Below are 26,358 nucleotides of genomic sequence, written 5' to 3' on the forward strand. Positions count from 1 at the left end.
CTCTTTGAGATCACAATTTCTTCTCAGCTGCAGGGATTCAGAACCTATGACCAAATCAGAGTGTTCAAGAGCTGAGCCTGTTTTCTGACCTACAATTCACTAAGTGAAGGAGAGGCTGGGATACCAGGAGGAAGGACATTGTAACAAACACTATGACAAGTATATGGATAACAGTACCCTAAACATTTCCCCAAAGACAACTATGGCCACTTATTTAGGGAAAGTGGGATACCTTTAGAGCACTATTGGACACAGAACATGAGCTGGCATTGTTAACGAGGGGCCTGAAGCATTTACATGCCCTTCCCTTAGAGTGGTCATATGGGGGCCAGGTAATATATAGGATCATGCCTCAGGTCTGGCTTACAATGGATCCACTGAGTCCATGGATGCATCCAAGTTCCTGATATTTCATTGGCTCACACATACATGGTGGTTGGTATAACTCCCTACATTGTTCCTTGGCCAGGGTGAGAGTTATCATAGTGGGGAAAAGCCAAGTGGAAGGCCTGTAACACCACCACTGTCACCACCACCACCAGGAGCCAAAAGGGTAAGTCAGACCAACCTCAAATCCTATCTGATTAATTAAAGATCATGGATTCAGGAGGTCAGGAGTCATGGTTAGTTATCAAAAGGTTCCAACAACATAAATCAAATCAAAATTAACTTCACAAGTTGATAAAGCTCCCTCCATTGATACAGAAATTTTGAAACTTAGTTTTGGGAGTTAGTTAATATTGTCTTTTTTTCCTATACATCCTTATTCTTCCAACACAGTCAATTGTATATAAATCCTAGACATTGCAAGACAAATTTTTCTTCCTAAAAATTCATTTTTATATATAGGTAATGCAAATGCTATATATCACTCACTGCTCATCAATTTTTAAGTCGGTAAAAATTTTATATGCCTAGATTAACCTTGAAACCAGGTGAAGCATGGGGCGCCTGGGTGGCGCAGTGGGTTAAGCGTCCGACTTCAGCCAGGTCACGATCTCGCAGTCCGTGAGGTCAGGCTCTGTGCTGACAGGTCAGAGCCTGGAGCCTGTTTCTGATTCTGTGTCTCCCTCTCTCTCTGCCCCTCCCCCGTTCATGCTCTGTCTCTCTCTGTCCCAAAAATAAATAAACGTTGGAAAAAAAAATTAAAAAAAAAAAAAGAAACCAGGTGAAGCAGTAAAATCTTATGCAATTTTAAACATGTAGTCCAGAGTTTGAACTAGATCATATCAATGGCATAATGATTCAATTTTCTGTGTAAAAAGGGATTTGTCCTAAAGGGAATAATCCAATATTCATGCATAAACACAGATATCTACATTTTTATTTTTATGATTTTAGACAAGAATGCAAAATGATTATCAAATGAAAACTCTCAAGTTTACACCAGAGATTAATGTGTTTGTACCCACAGGTCCAAAACTGTATTAAGCACCACAGGGAATATAAAATATCAAACATACACTACATGCTCTCAAAGAACTAACATGGGGCCTGCTTATTTAGATTCAGGTCTCAGCAGTATTAGGGTATATAGTTGCATTTAACAATACACTTTAAGGGTTCTAAAAGCACCAAAAATAACTACAAAAATGTGAAACAAGTCGGGATCTGACTCAGGTCAGTTCAGACTGCTCTGACTCAGGATCTGGTGTCAGATTGAGTGCATTCAACCCCAAATCTCCTTTGTAGCTTCAATTCTCTGAGCTTCACTTTCCCCCTCTGTAATATGGGTTCTTGTGAAGATTAAATAAGGTCAGATAAAGCATTTAGCATAGAACCAAGCACATGGTTAAGTATTCAGTGCATATTAGCCACTATTATTTCCATTAGGTATTATTCTGGAAATAGTCCCAAGCGAAAAAGAGGAATATTAATAGCCAACAAAATTAGGTTCTTCCAGACACTAAGAAAAACTTGGAAAGCTGGAATCATCTGTTTCAAATTCCCCACCAACTGCCCCTAGAAATAGTCTGATCATGTTGAACACCGAACACAATTAGTACAACACATCACAAAGGCCACAAAGGCATCTACCCAGAGCCGTCGGTGCTGTCAGTCACCCTCTACTTTTCCTCTCATGTAACCAGGATCACCATCAATTATCCCCACCACTCAGTTTTCTTCACCTGTGCCTTATCTTAAAAAAAAAAATAATGATTGTGTGTTTTAAAATCTACTTTTTAATTCTGCTGTAACTTTGTGATGTGGGCCCTAGAAGCACAGGATGTTTAGAACACAAACAACCCAACAGAGCCTTGCTTAGCCAGCCAGAATGAAAAGGACCACTTCTTAAGTCAGAGAGAAATGACATCAGCCTCAGACTCCCTCCTCTTTCTTTTCCTTTGTGTGCATTAGAGACCAGCACTGAAATGAAAACCCTTCTTATGCCTTGTCAGAGAACTCAGTGTGTGTTGATAAAACATGTTTATCCTTTCAAATATGTTGATTCGCTGGGCAGACATGTTACTAAGGCAATAATTCTTGGTGAAGTGGTCATTGAAAGTAAATTATTTTTTATCATTTTCACACCTTATATTAACTGAATAATAAACCTGACATTGATAAAATGATGTTTAACTCTTGAAGCTTAGAAGAATTATAGTGACCAGATTTCTTACCTACAACAATGCCATAGGAAAAAAACAGAAAGTAGATATTGGGGGCAAAACTGCTCAACATCAGGCCTCCAGCTACCATGAAGCCACTGAAGATTGTCACAGGTCTTGCTCCAAAAGAGGAGACACAGAGGCTGCAGACAGGACCTAAAATAATAAATGAAACCTTCACTTATTTAACAGTAACCTCCTTCCCACAGTCCTAGGATCCATCCCATCATAAATTTAAAATGATTCTTTCCATCATACAATAACAACACTAACAGTAAACATCTACTGTGTATTTACTATGTGCTGGACACTCTACGAGATACTTCATAGAAACAATCTCATTTCATTTTAATCTCCCTGCAGCCCTGAAAGGGCTATTAACCTCACTTTTTGATAAGGAAATCAAGGTTTCAGGATGGTAAGGCCATGTAGGTAAGAAACAGACATTCTGGAGTCAGGCCTTATTCAAATTCAAGTTCTACCACTTGCTGGCAGTTCCATCTTAGGCAGCTTATCTGATGTCTCTGGGCTTCAGTTTCCTCATCTGCAGATTGGAATAATAATCATACTACCTTGTGGTGCTACAGGCAGGACAAATGAGAGCACAGGTGTCAAGCTGATCACAAGGCCTGGGACAAGGAAGTCTCTGATCAGGGCCAGCTCCTCAGTGACAAGAGCAGCAACAGCAGCCACCAGAGTGGTAACAGAGAGAGAAGTAACAACCCAGGCAGTCTGACTCCTGACCCCAGCGTCTTAACCACCATACTATTCTGAGGACTTTTCCTCCCGCATGTTCCATGCATATTTCCTCCCCAGCGCTCCTTCTCAGCATGGAGCCGGTCAGGTAATTGATGAGGAAAGTAAACTTGATGACTGACTGACCACAACCAGTCGCCACCCTGTAGAGTGATGATGTGGGGGTGGGGTGGGACCAATGGAGGTGGGACCAATGGAGAAGCACCCTACCCATTCCAGCACGGGTCTGTCAGTCCCACTGTCCTACATTCTACATGTAATCTGGAATTTGGGGGGTGAAGTGCACTGTTGAGTGGCAGGCTACAGTGACCACTACCTGGATCTGTTCTATGCATACGTGGGCAACTGCCCATGTAACGGGATTTAAATCATAGTGAAATTCTCTTCCACTCGCAGTGTACCTACAAAGCATGTAACTACAAAGCATGCATATCAGAAATGAAAGGACATTGGGGATTATTCAGCACATTAGTCCCATTTACACGAAGGAAACTGAAGCTCACAGAGGTTGTCCATGCCCATGGTAGAAGGAAGAGCCCAGGTTTCAAAAGCAAAGAGAAACCCTAGTTAAGTTGACCACCTTAAGTTGACAACAGCCATTCAAGGTACAGATTATTATTCCCAATTTTTAAAAAGTATAATCACCAAGATGGCTAAAGGCAGACAACAGTGAGTGTTAGCAAGGATATGGAGCAATCAGAAGTCTCCTAAACTGCTGCTGTTTTCTCCTAAAGCTGAACACAGCACATGGTTCAGAAATTCTGCTTTCATGTATACACTCAATGGAAATACCTGTACCAAAAGTACATAAATGTTCGCAGCAGAACTACTCATGGTAGCCTAGAACCCCAGACGTTCATCAGCAATACAATGTGTAAGTGAATTCTGGTGTAGTCACACAGTGGACTATTGAGAATGAAGGATCTGTTGCTACACATATAGAAGTGTCTCATAAACCTACGTGGAGTGAAAGACAACATGAGAAAGTGTACATTACATAATTGCAATTATAAAAAGTAAAAAAAACAGGCAAAATTAATCTATGATTAGAAGTCAGAATAATGGTTATCTTTAGTAATGGGTAGGGAGTTGTAACCAGAGGAAGCCCAGCCCAACTTCCGAGGTAGTGCCAATGTTCTGTTTCTTGATGTGAGTGTGCTTAGTACATGGGTATAATCTGGTTTGTGAAAAATTCATCAAGTAATACTCATGATATGTAGTGTTTTATGTATATATCTTTTTTAATGTTTATTTTTGAGAGTGAGGGCATGAGCACACACATGCGTGAGTGGGGGTGGACAGGGGCGGTGTGGGGGGGAAGAGGATCCCAAAGTAGGGCTCAAACTCACGAACCATGAGATCATGTCCTGAGCTGAAACCAGAAGCTCAACTGACTGAGCCACCCAGGCACTACTGTATATATCTTTTATTTAGATTTTAAAACATTTTAAGTAACCTCAAACTGAGAAATTAGTTAGTAAGTGATAGAACCAGGATCTAACCACCCAAGTCCAACATTCCTGCCAGGACCAGAGAAACTCTCAAGTGCATTCTTAAGACCAGGTTATGACCACTAAGATACTACATAGCTCTCAACATGCACAGCTCTCCCACATTTCTCCCTGGTCATGAACTGGCCCCTGACATTTCAGGCCTTCTATGTGAGCCAATACAGAAGAGCAGGCTGATATATTTACACGATAAACAGAGGGGAATATTCTGTGCCAGTGTTTTAAAAGGAAAATAAATTTGAAAGACCAAACTTATCATCCAAGAGTTGAGCTGCCTGTATACCCAATTAAAATACTTAGATACTTCAAAAATAGAAGTGATTTTAAGGGCCAAATTTCATAAATGGATATCTGACATCATAAAGGCATGACCCTTCTGTGTTGTTTACCAAACTGCACTGACAGAGAATCAGCGCCAACAAATTTAACAGGCACAATAGAATTAAAACAGAGATTATTGCTGGCATACCTGAAAAGTTTCAAGTTTCACCCTCAAAGTAGGACTTTAAATTTATGCTCCTTAATGTATAATAATTCCACAAGGAGACGCAGAGTTTGGGAAGCTAGGGGTAGGGATGGAGGGTCATAATTTTCATAGCATGTACAATAACACTGTAACTATTACATGCTAAAAAGTACATAATTATTATCAATTACGTGATAAGTTCATAAATTATTTTGTGTAATACACAATTCACAGAAAACAATCAAGCTTAAAGAAGAAATGAGCAGAAATTCTTTGACCAATAAAAACAGTAAATTGAAAACTCTTTTTAAAAAATTCTCTACTTTCATACTGCCATCTGCTGCTTACTTAGAGAAAAATATCTTGATGTCAGAGATTGAAAACAAAGAATTTTAGAGGAAAGAGGCCTTGGAGAGGGTCCAAACACCTCATTTTAAAATGATAAAACTGGAAGTCAGAAAGATCCTGTTACTTGACCAAACATTCATAGCCAATCAATGACAGGGCTAAGGCCAAAGTCAGCTTAGCATTCTTCCCAATAAGAACTATTTCAATTGATGCCTTAATTTTTTCCTAAAAATCAAAATATTAGTAAAGAACACCAATGTACTTTTGTTAATATGTTACAAGTTAAGCAGTTTTATGAATTGATAGCAAATGAAAGTATAACATTCAAGCTCATCTTGGTGTTTAAAAGTTTAGGGCAAATAATTTTTTTCCCATCCTTGGAACCAGAGTATTTCCAGATTCTATTTACATAGATTTAAACCACATTAGCCCCATATTTCATCAATAACAATTACGGCAAAGTATAACTGGAATTGACCATTAAGTCACATCCGTAAAACATGACACATTCACATGTTTAGCTCTTTGTAATAACAGGCAAGTTTTCCAAGATGATAAACCATGGAGTACTGGACTAGTTTCAAGAGATAAATTCAATAAAAAGACTACTCTCAGAGGAGACTTCATATAATGCTTCAGGTCTTATGCTTTGCAGAAGGGGCTTTTGGAACAAACATTAGTTAACTCATAATAAGCCAGTGATTCCACTTCTTGAAAGCTGTAAAATTTTAGAAAAAAAAAAAAAAAAAAGCAGAGAGAAGGCTTCACCATCTGGTTGCCAGGTTTTTGTTTTAACAAGTAAGGTCATTCTTTGAATGTAACAACTCTACAATATCGCTGCCATTTCATTAAAGAGCAAGAAGGAATATTTTAATAAGGAAGTAATGAGCAGGATATAATTTCGGAATAAAATGTAAGATAGTAAGAAGATAGTGGGAACTTTATACACACACACACACACACACACACACAGTATCATTGCCTTTATATTAATTTTGCCTTCAGTGAAAACTTTTCTTGAAATTACAGTTGTAAGTATATTGGTGTTTGGGAGCCATTATTACTATTACTACATTCTGTTGAGAGATTAATATTGACTGGTTGGTTGAACTGAAAGTCCTCGGCTGAGTGTTAAGTAGCAAAGCTTGCAATAAGCACAGAAGAAAGCTGTAAGGATGGTTAGATGGCAATGTGGGGCACTAATTGCTGAACAGCTCTACCCTTTCCAGGTTATGGTATGCAGAGCTCTTAAGAGATATTCTGTTCTCTTGCACGGGGGCCCTGGCAACATTTTTGGCACAATGGGGACACATTCACTCAAAAAATGTAAGAACCTGTGTGTTAGGGAATAACCCTACAAACCAAAAGAAGGAGCAAAGAAAGAAAGGAAGATAAGAATACGATTTTGAGAACTGCAACCTCTTAAATACAAAATGAAACAAAAATATGAAATAATTTCTTAATAATCATCTGCACATCAGACTGATTGGGGTAATTTTCATCCAATGAAAGGAATAAAAAGGGAAATGAAAATGAACATTCTAACTGAAAAAGTGTTTTGTTATGATAATGGGTAAATTTAAAAAATGAGAAGAATGAGTTGTTACAAGGAAGTCAGAATGATCCACAAGTAAGTGATGAAATTGTTTCCTTGAGCCCTCAGGGTACTGTAGGAAGAAACAACAGAACTAAATTGTTGCTGGCTCTTAAAATTAGCATGGAGGAAGAATATACTTCTTAAAATTTAGAAGTATGTTAGTAACGTTCTCTTTAGGTCTGCATTAATCAAACAAAAAACAAAATATTTGATCACTGTCATTCCTTCACTGTTGACCAAGTGTCCAGTAAAGCAACACTCCACAATAGAAATACAAGGAGTTACACATGTGATCCATATATGGAATTCTAAACTCTCTAGTAGGCACATTAGAAGAATAAAACAGGTAAAATTAATTTCAGTGATACATTTTATCTGACTCAATAAGCCCAAACATTATCATTTCAATATCACTAATGAGATATTTTACATTCTTTTGTGAATGAATCCAGTATGAATTGTTGCACTTCTAGCATGCCTGAACTTGAACTAGCCACACTTCAAGTGCTCAATAACCACATGTGACTGGTGGCTGCTGGTGGGACAGCACTCATATCATGGTAGAAGACAGAGGGCACACAATTCAATACCTAAATCGCAAGGCAAAATAAACACACAAGAGTTAAATTAAAACCCAAGGTCAGGGGCAATAGGCACCAAAAGAAAGGTTTAAATCATATGTTTTGAGATTTCAGAAAAGGGAGAGCACCATGGGTCAAGAAACTGCACCTTGACCTGATGGACCATAAAGGACCTGATGGACCTTTCAGCGAAAGGAATGGAAATACATTCTAAATGGAAACAGAAACATAATGTGGTTTTCCCCAATTTATAATTATTATAAGATAGCTTTGGGTTAGAACTCATGGAAGGGGCATGCCCCTTCATGCACTTATTTCCCCTAAAAAGTTTCCGAATCCCAAGAGTGGTAGGATGGCCAGGCCTACTGCACTGAAGCCATAAATAGGCTGACAGTACAGTGAGAAATAAAATATAGCAGTAACCAGGTTGTATGCCTGCAGCACAGCAAGAATTTCCTAATAGAGCAGATGATGGGGCCCATGAGAGTCTTAACTCTCTACCCACAAAGCATGGAGCCCAGCGAACTCTTGTAGATTCCTCACTCCTTGCTCTTGCTGAGACCAGAATTTTAAGTTCATCTCCCTACGGGAAGAGAAAGGCCACACCCACTCAGTCCTTGATCTCATGAATGTTGACTAGCTTGCTTGTTGGTTGGTTTGGTGAGATATAGAGAGTAGGGAAAGCTTAACCAAAACCCAGAGTTATTCTCACCAATCCCGGAAAAGCCTACCACACTGGGAACTGGCCAATATGCAACAGAATCCTTGTAGGAGGCAGAAATTCAGTCCTACTTGCAGGAGTTAACAGGACTTGAGAGTAAAATTGTACAGATATCCTCAAATACAATTCTGCCAGCACTCACAACTCACCCAGCAAGCCCAACTGGCTATAGTGACCTACTCCATCAGCCTGGGGATAGATTTATTGACTCATTATCAATTTGAAGAACTTTGGAGGAATTAAGGAGAAGGGGGGCACTGTTAAGTCTGCTTATAGTACAAAAATATAGAACAAAAGGTCTGCCTGTTTCAGCAACTCTGTTATCTGAAAAAACAGCCCCACCTTTCTTGAATTTGAAGAATGACATCTAACTGTGCTTTAGCTCAGCTGAAAACAATGCAAGGCCCGACAGCCCGTGAGTTCACTTAAGTTCCATCCCTCCTGTATCAGTCACATTTCAACCAGAGAAACAGAGCCAGAAGTTTTGTGTTAAAAGATTTATTGCAAGGAATTGGCTTCTGCGATTATGAGACCTGGCTAGGCAAGTATAAAACCCACAGTGCAGCCTATCAGGAAGGGCAGGTTGAAACTCTCTGGCACAGGCTGACCATACAGCCAAAACATGGAATTTCTTCTGGGAAAGCTCAGTTCCGCTCTTAAGGCGTTTTAAAGGATTGAATTAAGTTCACCCAAATTGTCTAGGATAATCTCCCTTATTTAAAGTCAGTTGATTATGGACCTTGAACACATCTATAAAATATCTTTACAGCAACACCTACACTAGTGTTTGACTAACTGGGGAACATAGCCTAGCCAAGTTGACACTGACCATCACATCTCCCAAAGCAATGCCTCCTTCTCCAGCCAGATATACTCTTCCAGAATGCAACCATGTGGTGCAGGCTCCAGGCCTTTGCATGGTGCCTGTTCCCTGATGGTCTACCTTGCACAGCCCATCCTCCCATCTAGCCCACCTCACAACCTATCTCTATAAAATTCCAGACATTGCTTTCCCCTTGCCTTTGTGAAGTCTCAAATTATCAGTAAGTCTTCTTTCTGTCTCTTCCCTGAAACTAAAATCCCTTGTAAGCACAGATGATGTCTTCTGTGTTGGAATCCCAAGCACAAAGGACACTCTATGGATGTATGTAATGTTAACTTATATAATGATAGTGAGCTTGTATAACCCAAATTCCCAGCTTTATTCATCCCAAAGATCAGCTGTACAAGCAAATAATTCAGACAGAGGAAGAAGTATTTTCTCTTCAATTATCCCAGTTTCAAAGAGAAGGAATGAAGAATTAAGATTATGAAGAGTATAAAGTGAACATATGCATGTTTTGCATTGGTTGCACATTACTGTGAGCTACCATTCAAATCTCAGTTTGCCAGACACCAGGGGTGTGCCTTTAAATTGGAGATGCTTAGGTACAATCTCAGTAAAGTTCTAGTTTTCCCTCCAGCCCATCCCCCTAGAAGTATCTTTGTCTTTCATTCTGAAAGGTCTCATTTTTTTGTGGATTCCACAGTTTGGTTGCAACTGCTTGGGAAAGTAATTTTATTTGTGGGTGATTCTTGTTCTTTAATAGCTAAGGTTTGTTGAGCACCTACCATATAGCAAACACCATCTCAATTACTTTATACAACAATCATATAAGGTAGTACTTTTATTGTCTCCAATTTAAAGATGAAGAAATAGGCTTCTCAGGTTAGAGAAACTGGAGCGTGGGTGCCACTTCTCCTCTTAGAGAATGTGCTTTATCTTGGGCTGCGTCTTCATGTGGGCATCCTGGGCACTAAACTTGAGGACAGTAATGCCTACCTCAGTGCACTGTTGTAAGGACCATACAATCTGTATGCTACTTGGCAAATAGACTTACTCTTCCATGCCTTGCTCAGTTATAAAGCTCCAGAGTTTGGATCACAGAACTGAGACTCCTACTACGTCTTCTGTGAACAAAACTAGGTAAAGACAATAACTCATGTTTCTCAGATATAATACGGCCTACCTGCATCATAGTCATCTGGGCAGTCAGTTAAAATGAAGACTCCCCCATCCCCACCCCACTGCACTGATAGGTAGGAAATTGTCTTTTTAGACAACCTTGAGTAATTCGTAGATAGTCCTGAATGTAAGAGCAAATACACACATGCACACACACATGCACATATACATCTATATGTGTATATATGTATGTATATGGGTATATACATATGTATATATTTATATATGTATGTATGTATACATATAAAGCTCATCTTTATCAAAAAGATGTATGAATATAGATATATATACACATATGTATAAACTATATTTTATCAAAAAGATGCAAAGATGTACACTTATGTGGTTTTTTTCACCAGAATCAGAGTCACTGGACACTATTTTTCATGTTTTACATGGCACGAGCAGTGCTACAACCAAGCCAAAAAAACCTACAGCAGTCCCTTTTACAAGTGAGTCAAAGAAAATCACACATTGGAGAATTATCGACAAGTGCAAGATTAAAATCTAAGTCAAGAGGTAACCCAATGGTGGTTCCCAACTGAAAATCACTTTTTGGGCTTTAAAAAAATTTACATATGTGGGCCTCTTCATAGACCAACTGAATTAGAATGTCTGGGGTCAAATAGAGGCCTTTAGATGCTGAACTGTTTCTATAGATGATTCTAACTATCTTCCCAGTTAAGAATTGCTGATAACCATTTGGGTCACCAACATGAGACCTACTTTTCCCATTTCCAAGGTAATATTAATCTGTTTATTTCTCTGCAGAACAAAGTTGTCAACAAAGGGCTGATGTGGCTCACACATGCTAGACACATCTTGCGAATACTTCATTACCATTGTTTTCAGGATCTTTTTTTTTTTTTAATTTTTTTTTACGTTTATTTATTTTTGAGACAGAGAGAGACAGAGCATGAATGGGGGAGGGGCAGAGAGAGAGGGAGACACAGAATCGGAAACAGGCTCCAGGCTCCGAGCCATCAGCCCAGAGCTCGACGCGGGGCTCGAACTCACGGACCACGAGATCGTGACCTGGCTGAAGTCGGACGCTTAACCGACTGAGCCACCCAGGCGCCCCTCAGGATCTGTCTTTTAATTTATGCTATGAAGAGCATAGCATATGGGAGGCCAACATCACATGTGTTCAGCACACACATGCGCGCGCACACACACACACACACACCTATAAGTGGTAGCTGTTCAGCCATCATTTCTTTCCTATCACTTCCTCCTTGTTTAGCCCTCTGTCTCTTTATTCTATCGTCATCTTCACGAAGGGTTTCATTAGCTGGGTGCAAGTGCCTCCTTGTCTAGCAGATGAAACTGAAGTTAAGTGACTTATACAAGGTAACTCAGCTAACTAATCTTGGTGCCAGGACTTAAATTAGCCTCTAACTTCAACCCAATTCTCCCTCCCTCCCAGTATGTTCTCCCACCCCTGAACTTTGGTGAGATGCTCTATTTCCCCAGCCCCTGCAAGCAGAGCTGGTTTCAAGGCTTGAGTGCCACACACTTGATTTACTGCTCTGCTGTCTCTGTCTTAAAATTCTTAAGTTTTAACAAGGGTCCTTGCATTTTTATTTTGCACTGGGACCTGCAAATTATGTAGCTGGTCCTGCTACAAGTTAAGGGGGAAGCTCCTGGTCCTTGAAGCAGTGGGAACTTGGAGAAAGTGAAAGCTGCTGTTCAGACCACCAATGTCCCATCCATCCCGAAGGAGCTCTCAGCTTCTCTGAACCTCAATGCCCACCTGGACTGACTTATTGACAAAATTTGTTCTCTGAATATGTGCTATCATTTCAATTGTCCTTTGACCCTTGCTGGAAGACAGGATAATTACCTTTCTGTTTAAGTATTTGCTAATAGAAATGGTGACTAATTGGAGGACATTTAAAAAGATTCTGTCTTCTTTGTACCACATCATTTTGTAGAAATCAATGCTTGCAAACTCCTATATTAACATATCAATTATCCATTTGTACTTTGACAGCTTTGGAAACAATCCACATTTTGAAACACTCTTTGAAATAAGTCTTGAGCAAACTTTTCCTGTTTCTCCTGAGTTCCTAATGACAGTATTATTTTCATTTGTTTAGTTATGTTTAGTTATCTTATCTGACATGGCCACAATATCCACTATTGTGTTTTCAAGTCTTGCTTTTAATTCAACAAGATAATACATCAATTGGAAACAATTGATTTTGTTTTGTCTTAAGAAGTCCCCTTTAGATATCAAGAAAAGACAGCATACTTAAAAGGAACAGCTAATGCATTTTGTGTTCATGAAATCATTTCAGAGCTGAAAATTACCTTTCAAATCACCACATTCAATGTCCTTATTTTCTCCTTATGTTCCTACCATGTCTGTATATCCCCACAGAATAGAGATTGTGATTTTCTCAATGAAGCAGGCCAACCACATAGCACACAGGAAAAGACCCCAGGGATACTGACCCTAAGAAGTCACCATCTTAGCACACCTGTGCTTAAATAGTTTCAAGTAAATCAGATTGATGGTCACTAAATATTACTGCAGATTTCAAACTATTACTTCAGAAATTGAAGTACCATAATGATTTTCATCCTTTAAAGGTAAATGAAAACCCCTCTACTCTTCTTTCTAAAGATGAATTTAAGATTTCATTCTAGATTCATTCTAAAGATTCTTTCTAAAGAAAGAATCCCGGGGCGCCTGGGTGGCGCAGTCGGTTAAGCGTCCGACTTCAGCCAGGTCACGATCTCGCGGTCCGTGAGTTCGAGCCCCGCGTCGGGCTCTGGGCTGATGGCTCAGAGCCTGGACCCTGTTTCTGATTCTGTGTCTCCCTCTCTCTCTGCCCCTCCCCCGTTCATGCTCTGTCTCTCTCTGTCCCCAAAAAATAAATAAACGTTAAAAAAAAAATTAAAAAAAAAAAAAAAGAAAGAATCCCTACTCCATCATATGTAAACATTTATCAAGAATATTACTTATGGAGATATTATACAAAGGCCACACAAAATTCATCACATCTATACCATACATAACACTGCATTAAAATTCTGAATAGTGTCATCATTGTGAGATGGAACTACCTTTGCCATGTCAAATTTTCCTCATGAAGGTGACACAAATGTAGTTCATGCAATTTGATCACGGTGGACCTGAATCAAAGAGGAGTAATTTCGAATCATATAGGAACTGCTTACAGGACAGTGAACATCATGTGGTCCTTTGCTCACCAGCATACACTGGACATGCCTGGTTGGATGCCTTCATCTCCCTGTATCAATCTTACTCATGGAAGCATGGGTGTCTCTCACTAGACTGTGAGTCTCTTAAGGCAGGTACAACGTGTTTACTGCTCATCTTTTTATATCTAGCATCTAGCACACTGCCTGGCACACAATGGCAAATAAATGCATCAAGAAATGAATGTGTATCTTATGGAACCCTGTATTTTCACATAGATTTATTATAATCTCAAGGAAGGCAGGAAAATATGTGCTAGTTAAAAAAAAAAAAAACAATAGCCTCCTATGCCTTGCACAGTGTTGGCAATGCAACAAATTAATTAAATGATAAAGGAATTAGGAGAAGCATAGATTTATCCACTTACTTGCAAGCAAGCCAACTCCACTTGCAAGGGATCCGACCCAGGCTGTTTTTCCTTTTCCTTCACCAAAGGCATCCAGCCATTCTATGTACAAGACTCCAACAGCCAACGGTGATCCGTAACACAAAAACTGAGTGAAAAAGGAGACAAGCACGATCACCCAGCCCCATCCACCATCAGGTGACTTTTTAAATTCCATCGTAAGGTGAGATCAAGGAGGTGTTCCTCTGTCAGGCCTAAGCAAAAACAAAAGGAAAAGAAAAGCATATTTAGAGTGTGGTGGGGCACATTATTTTGGATTAAAAATATCTTCTAAATTAAATCAAAAATCTTCTCTAAAAATATACATGGAGAAGCATAAAAATCACTGACATATCAAGTTAACTTTAAATTTTGTGCTGATGATTTGAGTAAGTAATATTTCCACATGGATCAAAAAAAATTTTTTTAATTATAAAAAGGCACAGAGTGAAAACCTTGTCCCCATTCACCAGGTCTGGTTTCTTGTCACATGTTGGGTTCCCCGGGAGGCAGACTATTAGTAAGAAGGTTTATTAGGACTGTTCTCTTCCTATGGAAGGTAATAGGGGAGAGAAAAATTAAGCTGCCACCTGGTGTTAAGGAAGGGGACTTCTAAAGCTGGGATGGCCCTTCAGAGTTGCCCTGAGTTGGGCATGAAGAGTTGCCCTGTCTTCCCCCAAGTTGCTCTTTCGCTGGATTTGGACCATCCAAGAAGAGTGCATGACCTTAGGTGAGGCTGTCATTCCCGGAGGACAGTCAGCTGAAGCCCCAGCACCCCCCACCCCACCGCCTGCCTTGGCCAGCACTCTCAACAGCTGGGGCAAGGAATCTCTCATTCCCAAAAGGGGTCTGGGGGGGAATTGGCAGCACATCACCATGTCCACCAACTTAAGTATCCTCCCAGACTTTGTTCATGAAGGTACAAGCAAAACCAAGCAAATAGTCTTAGATTCCCCTCTTTCTTAAAAAAAAAAAAAAAAAAAAAAAAAATTACATTTATTTATTTTTGACAGAGTGAGACAGAGCACAAGTGGGGGAGGGGCAGAGACAGAAGGAGACACAGAATCTGAAGTAGGCTCCAGGCAAGCGTTCAAAACAGAGCCCAACATGGGGCTCGAACCCATGAACCATGAGATCGTGACCTGAGCTGAAGTCAGTAACTTAACCGACTGAGCCACCCAGGCACCCCTAGATTTCCCTCTTTTTAGACAGAAAGTAGCATATTGTACAATCTATTCCAAACCTTGTCTCATGCATTTAATACCCCCAAGATTTTTCCCTGTCAATACACAGCTTCCTTAGTCTTTTTTTTCTCAATAAGCACAAAGTAGCTCACCATATGGCTGCACACATGTTCGTTTATTCATTTATTAAATAGGCAAAATATTTATATGGTTCAAAACTGAAAAAGAAGGACCAAAGGTATACAGTCCATACCTATTTCCTACCTAACTCCCATACCCTCCACAGGAAACCAATACTTCTTGTTTCTTTTATATCTTTCTAGAGTTGGTTTATGTGTACATTGTTCACTCAAATATAGATTTCCTCTATTTTTTACACAGAAAAATATTCTGAATGCATAGCGACCTTCCTCATTCTCTTGTTTGTGCTGCATTGTGTTTCATTATAGGGCTTTCTCTTAATTCAAACAGTTCCCTGTGACTTACACTGAAAAACAACGCTGCGATGAATAATCTTACATATCCATACACCTTTTTGCACATATGCATATCTGTTAGATAAAACCCAAACGAGGAATTGCTGAGTCAAAAGGTAAGAACATTGTATCTGTAACTAGTGTTACGAAATTGGCGTCAAAGGATTAAACCAATTCATATTATCCCCAGCAATTTGGGGTGTGTCATAAAGCTTTTGCATTTTTGCCAATTTGGTAACGGTAAAACAGTATTTCATTATAGATTTAACTTGCATTTCTCAGCTTTCCCTGAAAGTTGTGTGTCATTACATAGATAAAAAGCCATTTGTAATTCCTATCTAATTCTTGGGTATATATGTGTGTATTTCTGTAATTTCCATTCTGTTCCATTGATCTGCCTTTCACTCAACATTACAATAGCTTAATTACTAAGTCTGAATTACATTTGTAAGTTGACTTAAGGAAAATTGATCCTTTTGTGATGTTGAGTCTTGCCATCGAAGAACATGGTGTGCTTCTCCATTTGTTCAAGTCTACTATTCTTAATAGAAGATATTAAGTGTTCTTTATGTTTAAAGTTTTCCCTAACATTTCTTTTTATTTTAAGTATTCTATCCTTTTTGTTAATATTAAAATCAGGGTTATTTCTTTGTTTTGTTTGTATGTGTAAAAGTTATTGATGTCTATAAGTTAATTTTGTATCCAATTACCCTACTACATTCTCTTGTTTGCAGTAGATTTTTGGGTGATTCTCTTGAGTATATAAAATATATAATACAATAAAGTTACACAATCATCTACAAACAAGGATAATTTTACGTTCTTATTTTGAGTTTTTATACTTCAAAATGCCTTCTTTTGTCTTTGCATCTAACAGGGCATACAGAATAATGTCAAATAATAAGAGTATATGTCTTTGGTTCCTAACTTAGAATACCTTCAAATGCCAACGTGCTGCCTCTGGAGCTTAGCTAGATTTCTTTCACAAAGAAAACATTCACATTACTCTATCTTGAGTGTTACCATAAAAAAAATGCTTACTACATTTTATCAAACACATTTCTGATGCACAGGGAGATGATTATGATTTTCTCCATACAACTTTTAATGTAAAAAAATCTGTATTTTTTACTATTGAACTATCTTTGAATTACTGGATTAAATTTTCCTGGGTTCGTGCACTATTTTGATTATGTCAGCTTATTTGGGGGACAAAGGAAGGATTTTTTAAGTTTATATATTTATTTTGAGAGAGAAAAAGTGTGTGTATGCACATGTGCATGCAGGAAAAGGGCAGAAAGAGAGGGTGAGACAGAATCCCAAGCAGGTTCCGCACTGTCAGTGTGGAACCTGATGCGGTTCTTAAACTCACAAACTGTGAGATCATGATCTAAGCTGAAATCAAGAGTCTGATGCTTAATCAACTGAGCCACCCAGAAGCCCCATAGAGGAAGGATTTTTAAATTGATAAGTAAGATCTGTCTTTTTTGTTTTTAATTTTTACTAGGTTTTGGAATCAAAATAATATTTTAAAAGAATTTGAAAATATTACTTTTTTTGAAGATCTGAAACAGTTTACATGGCAATAGATTTAGAGGCCCAAGCCTTGACCTTCCTGCCCCCAACAGGGCCATCCACTTAATGTATGCTTTTTATGTCACTACACCATGTCAGGTTTACAATCAGTTTTAACTGAGTCTTCTTTGACCTCAGATTTTTCCAAGCCATTCCCTTGGCTGTGGTTTTATCAAATAATAGTAGAAAATGTCATTCATCCGTTCATGCACATCTCTAATTAGATGACGGAGCACTTGGCTACCTTAAGAGAGTCATAGTTACACCCATCAATTTATATGGGCTTCACTGAATTTCTTCACTTTGACATTCAGAACGCTAAGGCAAAATCACGTCATGACCTGCCACAGGCCTTTAAAGTGTATAAATTAGCTTTCAGTATTTCATAACTGACAATTGAAAGAGGTTACAATTTGTACACAGAACTGTAGAGTCTAAAAGCCAGTCTTTCAGACCAAATGATTGTGTTAGCAGACAGAATACTCCAAATTTCCAAATATCTAAGTCCTTTGAAATAATCAGCTATGTCTCTTCTTTAGAAGTCAACTCTCGGGGCGCCTGGGTGGCGCAGTCGGTTGAGCGTCCGACTTCAGCCAGGTCACGATCTCGCGGTCCGTGAGTTCAAGCCCCGCGTCAGGCTCTGGGCTGATGGCTCAGAGCCTGGAGCCTGTTTCCGATTCTGTGTCTCCCTCTCTCTCTGCCCCTCCCCCGTTCATGCTCTGTCTCTCTCTGTCCCAAAAATAAATAAATAAAAAACGTTGAAAAAAAAAATTTTTAGAAGTCAACTCTCTCCAGTACCTACTCTAATGTAAAAGTAAACAATATCATTTTGGTCCTTCGAATGACAATTTAGTCCTTTGCAAATTTCTTGTTCAAAATCCCTTTTAAAGAAAATATAGTCTTAATTCCCTAAACTAGATTACTATATGATAGCAACAGCCAAACATCTAAAGAGACTAAAAGGCTGTATAAGAACAAATGCATATAAGATTGCCCTTCAATTAAATCTTCAAATTATCACACTTCAGGAAAAGTACACATTTACATAGGCAAAGCACCAGAATCATGAGGAAAGCCAGTATTTTCTGAAGGGTCAGGGGAGGAAAAGGGTGAGGAGTATCTCCCTTGCCAGTTTGCAGACCTAAGTAGATAGAAGTGCTTTTATACACAAAATACCTTGGCCTTGCTTCACTTTGCCTTGCCTTGGGTGACATTTCAACACACAGGACAGGAGCCAGAGAAATTCTTCTCACAGTAAATATTTGGGAGAACAAACCTTTGAAATACAAAGTTCTCATGTATATCAACTCTGACTAGAAAGACAAGTTTTTATAAAGAGTTGGCTAATAGCTTCTAACTTTTAATTGTCTCACAGTTTGATGTACATGTAGTATGCATAGAATATGGTGGAAAATACCATTTCGTGATGTCTTGTTTTCTGTCAGGGTAACTAATACCTTTCCCCTACAGTTTCTTCTATTCCTTAAGTGTTTCTCACCTGCTATTTCTCTGACATTATATATTCTCCAAGGTAATTTCACAAATAGACTAATCTTTATTTTCCCCCTTTTGTAATGGTACCTAATTTCCTTTGGGGGACTTGGGTCTTCTCTATGAGTGGATAGTTGGTAAGACTGTTGATCAAGGTTCTTTGATCTTGACCCATAGAGTAGTATGTGATCCAAGCAAAGCCAGCAGGACCTCTTTCCCAGGACTCTGAATTTTGACTGAAATGCTATAAGGAAATATATATTTGAAGTTTACTGATTTCAATGGTAGTACATTGAAGAGACCACCTTGACTACCTTGGGGTATACCCAAGATGGGTTTCTCCAGCCTTTCATTTCACCCTGTGAACAAACCCAGGAAATTATTTTGTTAATTTGTTTTTGCTTCTTGTACTTGGAACAGAATAAAATTTGAGTGTGAAGTAATTTCAAGTTGATTATTTTACCTTTCTATACCCCACTTGGTCCCATTTGGGCCAAAGGGTAGGTTTAAGAGCATAGTCTATGACTACACAATATGGGAAATATAGAATATGCCATATCTCTTTTTCTTGAAATTTCTTGTTATCCCTTCTTCTTCACATCTTATGATTCAATATGATAAAATCTCTTCTCTGGCATTCTTTTAACTAAAAACTTCAAATTAACTGAAATTTCTACTAAGTCCACTTATACTAATATTTAGAGAAATACAGCATTATAAAAGTGATCTTTATTCAACTTTTATGATCACCTACAAATTAAAATATATTGACTAGATACCAAGAAGAAGAAGAAATAGCAGAAAAAATAGAAAGCATGGCTTTTGCTCCCTAGGAGCTTATAACCCAGTTAAGATGTAAGATAGCATGCGAGTGAGTGCCAAAGAGGTGGCTGGATGTGAAACGTTTGAGAGTCAGAGGGAAAGGAAAGCAGGAGTGGAAGGCCCTGTGAAGTAGGTTGGTCCTAATGAACAATGGAGAGATTCAGGAAAGCATGGCTCTAGTAAGAGAAACAACATGAACATGGGTATGGAATCAGGATAGGCCTGCTAAATTTGGTGAAAGTAAAGAAGGCAAGTCTTAGAGGGATCACAGAGGAAAACAAGATTGGAAAGATGGTACTCTCAGTTGAAATTTAAGAAAATGTCTCAAGAAGCCTATACTTACAACGTCAAGACATATTATCTAAGTGATAGATTTTTCTTGTCCTAAAAAATAACAAAATCTGTAAGTATCAGAAAGTGTTGTTTTGTTTGGACTAGTGTTCCATGAGTATACTCAAAATTGGGGGCTCTTAATCATATAACTGTATAAAAATATGCTTTTAGGAAACACACACATTCTGGTATATTCTGGTACATTCTTTGAAATTTTGGAAACTTAAAAAAAGAATTTTAATGTTTATTTATTTTTGAGAGAGAAAGAGAGACAGAGCATGAGCAGGGAAGGGGCAGAGAGAGAGTCACAGAACCTAAAGCAGGTCAGGCTTTAAGCTGTCAGCACAGAGCCTGATGCAGGGCTTGAACTCATGAACTGCAAGATCGTGACCTGAGCTGAAGCTAGCTGCTCAACTGACTGAGCCACCCAGGCACCCTGGAATCTTTTTTATTTTTTTATTTTTTAAATTTTTTTTTCAACGTTTATTTATTTTTGGGACAGAGAGAGACAGAGCATGAACGGGGGAGGGGCAGAGAGAGAGGGAGACACAGAATCTGAAACAGGCTCCAGGCTCTGAGCCATCAGCCCAGAGCCTGACGCGGGGCTTGAACTCACGGACCGCGAGATCGTGACCTGGCTGAAGTCGGACGCTTAACCAACTGCGCCACCCAGGCGCCCCTGGAATCTTTTTTAATCAGAGTGTTCACAAACCCAGACTTTGCATGATGAGACATCTTATCAAACTCAAAATTGCAAGCCATTTTGAGAGACCATTTGAAGAGCCCTATAATTTAAGGGCAGTTCTGTCACAGTACAGGATCTAATGGAACATTACAAAATTAACTTTAGCTTATAATTTAAGTGCATATCTTATTTTTAACCTAAACATTAAATATGTTCTACATATTATAAACCTCCCTTGGAGTGGGGAGAGATATCATTACTCAAGCAAATGAGATTATCATAGTATGAAGGATAGCAGATCTCTTAAAGCTAGCATTTGTTTTGTGAAAGCACAAATTACAAGACACTTTCTTTGGAAACGTTGATAGAAGTCTACATTTTACTGTTGATTTACAAAATGATTAGACTCCAATAGTCTATGCATTTACTTCTGCTCAAATAATGCCAATCCTCTGTTATTTTCTCAAATCTACACTGGCTAAAAATGTCTATTCTCCACACATAGAATGCTAGAATTGCATATTTGACGTTTATGAACATTCAGTGTTGACACAGAAGTTTTCTGTCTCTGAGGTGTATACATACATATTACACTATTTTTTGCCAAATTGGGAGTGATTTACAGTTTACCTTCCTTTCAGTTGATGGTCCCTCTTGCCATTCCCCCCCCAACAATAACCATTCTCCAATAACCCTTTTTGACTGTTACCTATATCTCACTAAAGATTCCTAGGTGCATTTTTCACTTGAATCATAGGAGGTAAAAACAGAACTCTTTTTTTTTTTTTTTGAATCTCAGTCACTGCCAAATTACCTGGTGCTTAAGCACTTTATTTTTATGTCTTCTCTTTTTTTGTGTTTTTATTGAAACTCTAATTAGTTAACATACAGTGTAATATTAGTTTCCGGTGTATAATATAGTGATTCAACACTTCCATACACCACCCCGTGCTCATTACAAGTGCCTTCCTTCATCCCCATCACCTATTTAAACCCTCCCCCCACCCACTGCCCCTCTGGTGACCATCAGTTTGTTCTTTATAGTGGAGAGTCAGCTTCCAAGTTTGTCTCTTTTTTTTTTTAACCTTTGCTCACTTGTTTCTTAAATTTCACATATAAGTGAAATCATCTGGTATTTGTCTTTCTCTGATTGACTTATTTCACTTAGCATAATACTCTCTAGTTCCATCCATGTCATTGTAAATGGCAAGATTCCATTCTTTTTTCCTAATTTTTTTTTGAAGTTTATTTATTTTTGAGAGATAGAGACAGAGTATGAGCAGGGAAGGGGCAGAGAGAGAGGGAGACACAGAACTCAAAGCAGGTTCCAGGCTCTAAGCTGTCAGCACAGAGCCCGATGTGGGGCTTGAACCCACAAACTGTGAGATCATGACCTGAGCTGAAGTTGGACGCTCAGCCGACTGAACCACCCAGGTGCCCCCAGATTCCATTTTTTTTTTTTTTCTTCTGAGCAATATCCCATCAAAGCACTTTATTTTAACTAAGGGCCTAGGATCATGTGATTACATCCTGGGGAGGTGGGAGCAGGAAATGGTTGATTCCATGTTGATTTTGTCTTGACCTGGTCATCCATCAGGTGTGTCAAAAGTCAAAATCATCCTGGGCTTTGTGAACTTCCTTCAGTTACATTTATGCTATGCTGTTAAATGGAAGGTTCCAAACCAGAGGCCAAGCTGAATAAAGCTGGAACGCTTGTGTGCTGCTGGTGGGGATGAAAACGTGGCAGCCACTCTGGAAAACAGTTTGATAGGTGGGCATGAATACGCACAAGGTTTTTGTTGAGGTAACAAAAAGGTTTTTAAGTTATTTTTTATGGTACAGTTTGCACAACTCATGAAAAAAAAAATCCACTAACCCGTTCAGATTAAATAGGTGAACTCCAGGGGCACCTGGGTGGTTCAGTCGGTCAAGCGTTGGACTTCAGCTCAGGTCATGATCTTGTAGTTCGTGGTTTCAAGGCCCGTGTCAGGCTCTGTGCTGACAACCCAGAGCCTGGACCCTGCTTTGGATTCTGTGTCTCCCTCTCTCTCTGCCTCCCCCTGCTTGTGTTCTGTCTCTCTCTCTCTCTCTCAAAAATAAATAGACTTAAAAAAAAGTTTTTTAATAAAAATAAATAGGTGAACTTCACCACATCTGATTTATATCTCCACAAAGTTGTTAAAGTAAAATGCATTCAAAAGCTACTGGAAATTATGTTTTGGTTCTGACTCTAACATGGGTAACAAGTTTTATAAACTACAGAGCAGACCCATTCTGCCAGAAGCAGTTCTAGCACTGATACTACTCTTTCCCTCCTGTGACACTTGCCCTTCCAAACATGTATCATGCATCCTCCACCGCTGACTGCGGTTTGGGTCAAGGGATGCTAGGAATTGAGAAAAAACTGGGAGGAATTCTCATTTAAAAATGTAGGTAAACAAATCATTCTTTGTGAAAATAAAAAATAAGCCAATAATTATTTTGGAATTCTAATAAAATACAGGTAAAAAAAATACCCTTTAATACACACAGAGACTCGTGATTCAAATATAAGTTAATTAGATTCCATTTAATGGGAGACAAGCAGCATAGAGGCCGTTCTGATGTACAAGTAACCACAGCTGTTGCGGGGGCTGGAGTCCGCCTCTACCACGCTACCACTCAGCTGGTACTTTCACTTTCCTATGTCTCAAGGAGCTGCGTTCCACAGCGCGCGCCAAGTAAAAAGTGCAACACGTGCGGTCATCACTTGCCAAAGAGTCACCATGGCTGTTTGTTGACCATTTACGGGTAGCTTAAAGCTTTATAACAGTGTCAGTTCCCTCTGGGTCAAAGATACAAACTTCCAAGTGAATCTGCTCCATTTGTTGTTTCGGATATTGGAAAACACACTCACATGAACACCAGTGTTACTCCTTTAAAAGTTATAGACACTGGATTAATTTTGTCCTTTTCCAGTGATATTATTTCATAATGAGTAGAGTTTATGATTTCTCTTCTGAAGCAAAATAAATTTTGGTATAGATCAATGTCATTTTTAAAGGAAAAGAAGAACCCAGCCCCTGTCCTCCTTATAAACTATTAAAGCTCTTCATAAAATCACACAAAGAAATCCTTGTTTTATATGTATATATATATATATATATATACACACACACACACACACACACACACACATATATACGTATACACATATACGTGTGTGTATATATATATATATATATACACACACATATGCACGCATATCTCTATATCTACAATTCTGTAAGCATTTTCCACAATATGACATTGCTATAACAGGAAGTGAACTCCAAATAATAATTTTAGTACGACTGTGAATCCAGGCGTGTTGACCTTAATCAGACTGTCTCAGAAGTCATTTCAGACTTCTGGTATATTAAATATTGAGGAAAAGAAAGCCAAAATGAGATTAGATAAGTAAAGATATCTGTTTGAAGTTTAAAAATTAAGGCTATCAGGGGCTCAGTTGGTTGAGCATCTGACTTCAGCTCAGGTCATGATCTTGCAGTTGGTGAGTTCGAGCCCAGTATCAGGTTCACTGCTGTCAGCCTGTCAGTGCAGAGCCCACTTTGGATCCTATGTCCTCCTTTCTTCTGCCCCTCCCCTGCTTGCTCTCTCCCCAAAATAAATAAATATATTTTTAAAAATTAAGGCTATCAGCCAAAAAAGTGGAAACAACCCAAATATCCATCAACTGAGTGATGAATGGATAAATAAGATGTGGTCTATCCACACAATGGAATATTAGCAATAAAAAGAATGAAGTACTGGGGTGCCTGGGTGGCTCAGTCGGCTAAGTGTCCAACTCTTGATTTTGGCTCAGGTCATGGTCTCCCACTTTGTGAGACTGAGTCCCACGTCAGGCTCTGTGCTGACAGTGTGGAGCCTTCTTGGGATTCTCTCTCTCCCTCTCTTTCTCCCCCCCCCCCCACTCAGTCTCTCTCAAAATAAATAAGCATTAAAAAAAAGGAATGAAATACAAATACATATTACAACATGATGAACCTTAAAAACATTATGCTAAATTAAAGTGGTCAAACACAAAAGACTACATATTATATGATTCTCATTTATATGAAACTTCCAGAATAGATCATCTATAGAGACAGGAAGTAGATCAGTGGTTGCCTAGGGCTAGGAGGTTTGGGAGGAAATGGAAAGTGACTACTAATAGGTATTCGGTTTCTTTTGGGGATGATGAAAATGTTTTAGAATTATGATGATGATTGCACAAGTCTGTGAGTATACTTAAAACAAACTTTAAATAGATGCATTATAGGTTATGTGAATTACATTTTAATAAAACCTTTATTAAAAAACTAGTGTAGGGTGCCTGGGTGGCTTGGTGGGTTTAGCGTCCGACTTCGGCTCAGGTCATGATCTCACGGTCCGTGAGTTCGAGCCCCGCGTCGGGCTCTGTGCTGACAGCTCAGAGCCTGGAGCCTGTTTCAGATTCTGTGTCTCCCTCTCTCTCTGCCCCTCCCCTGTTCGTGCTCTGTCTCTCTTTGTCTGTCTCAAAAATAAATAAACGTTAAAAAAAAATTTAAAAAAAAAACTAGTGTAAACCCCAACTGTATACATTTGTCAAAATTCATCATATTATACACTTAAAACTATTAAATTTTACTGGATATAAATTTTACATCAACAAAGCTGACTTTACAAAGGAAAATATTAATTCTATAAACACACACACAGTTACAATGACCAGATACATGGCCTGATTTGGAGACAAAATCAACAATATTTGTATGAGGTCTTTCATCCGTGTGAGGCCTTTCCCCCAGGTCAATATTCCTTCTCCCCACCCATGTCCACACACACCCCCAACGCATATGCCCAGATTTTTAACCTAGAAACAGGTTTATAGTAAGGCAATGAAATCAGGAGATGATGTGTTGCTTACTTCCTTTGTATATGGTAGCTCTCTGAACAAAGGAGTAACAGAAAGCAAAGCTTCTTTCTGTTCAGGTGCAGGAATGATCACACATCATAAAAGAATCTAAGTAATGAAAATGAAACATAAATTAAGGGTTTCTGAAGTACATCAGTGATGTTTTGATGCATTATATATATATATACACACACACACACACACAAACACACATGAAGAATGTAAAGAAAAGGATATGAAGCAAGTTAACATTTTCAACTGCTTGATAGCTTCTCTTATTCATCTGAATTTTACTATAAAGATGGGGTAGGGAGGAGAAGGAAATTTTTCTAGTATCTGGTTCCAGAATTTTAGGAATTCAGTAATGGTTAAGACCATGAGATTTATTTTTTAAGTTTATTTATTTATTTTGAGAGAGAAAGAGGGGAGAGCACACACACAGGGGAGGGACAGAGAGAGAGGGAGAGAGAATCCCAAGCAGGCTCCTGCTGTCAGCATGGAGCCTGATGTGGGGCTCAAACTCATGAACCATGAGATCATGACCTGAGCCAAAATCAAGAGTCAGACACTTAACCAACTGAGCCACCCAGGTGCCCCAATTGTGAGCTTTGTTATTAAATACATATATTTGGGTTCCAATCCAGTCCATGCTAATTACCATGTGATTTT

General features: G+C 38.8%; 1 protein-coding gene across 2 annotated transcripts in view; it reads right to left on the reverse strand.

Moving 5' to 3' along the window:
* The window catches only part of SLC16A9 (solute carrier family 16 member 9), a 57,051-nt gene that overhangs the window by 15,307 nt on the left and 15,386 nt on the right, over positions 1–26,358 (reverse strand). Inside the window, exons 2-3 of one of the 2 annotated variants that reach the window (XM_040485080.1) lie at positions 14,191–14,423; positions 2,622–2,765 (exon numbers count right to left, since the gene is read on the reverse strand). In XM_040485080.1, the coding sequence (XP_040341014.1) occupies positions 2,622–2,765; positions 14,191–14,386 (340 nt within the window). In that variant the 5' untranslated portion in view covers positions 14,387–14,423. The remainder of the gene's footprint in view (positions 1–2,621; positions 2,766–14,190; positions 14,424–26,358) is intronic. The other variant, XM_040485081.1, reaches the window with a different exon arrangement.

The sequence above is a fragment of the Herpailurus yagouaroundi genome, unplaced genomic scaffold (genome assembly GCF_014898765.1).
Source record: "Herpailurus yagouaroundi ecotype Mexico unplaced genomic scaffold, PumYag 163, whole genome shotgun sequence".
Lineage (NCBI taxonomy): Eukaryota > Metazoa > Chordata > Mammalia > Carnivora > Felidae > Herpailurus > Herpailurus yagouaroundi.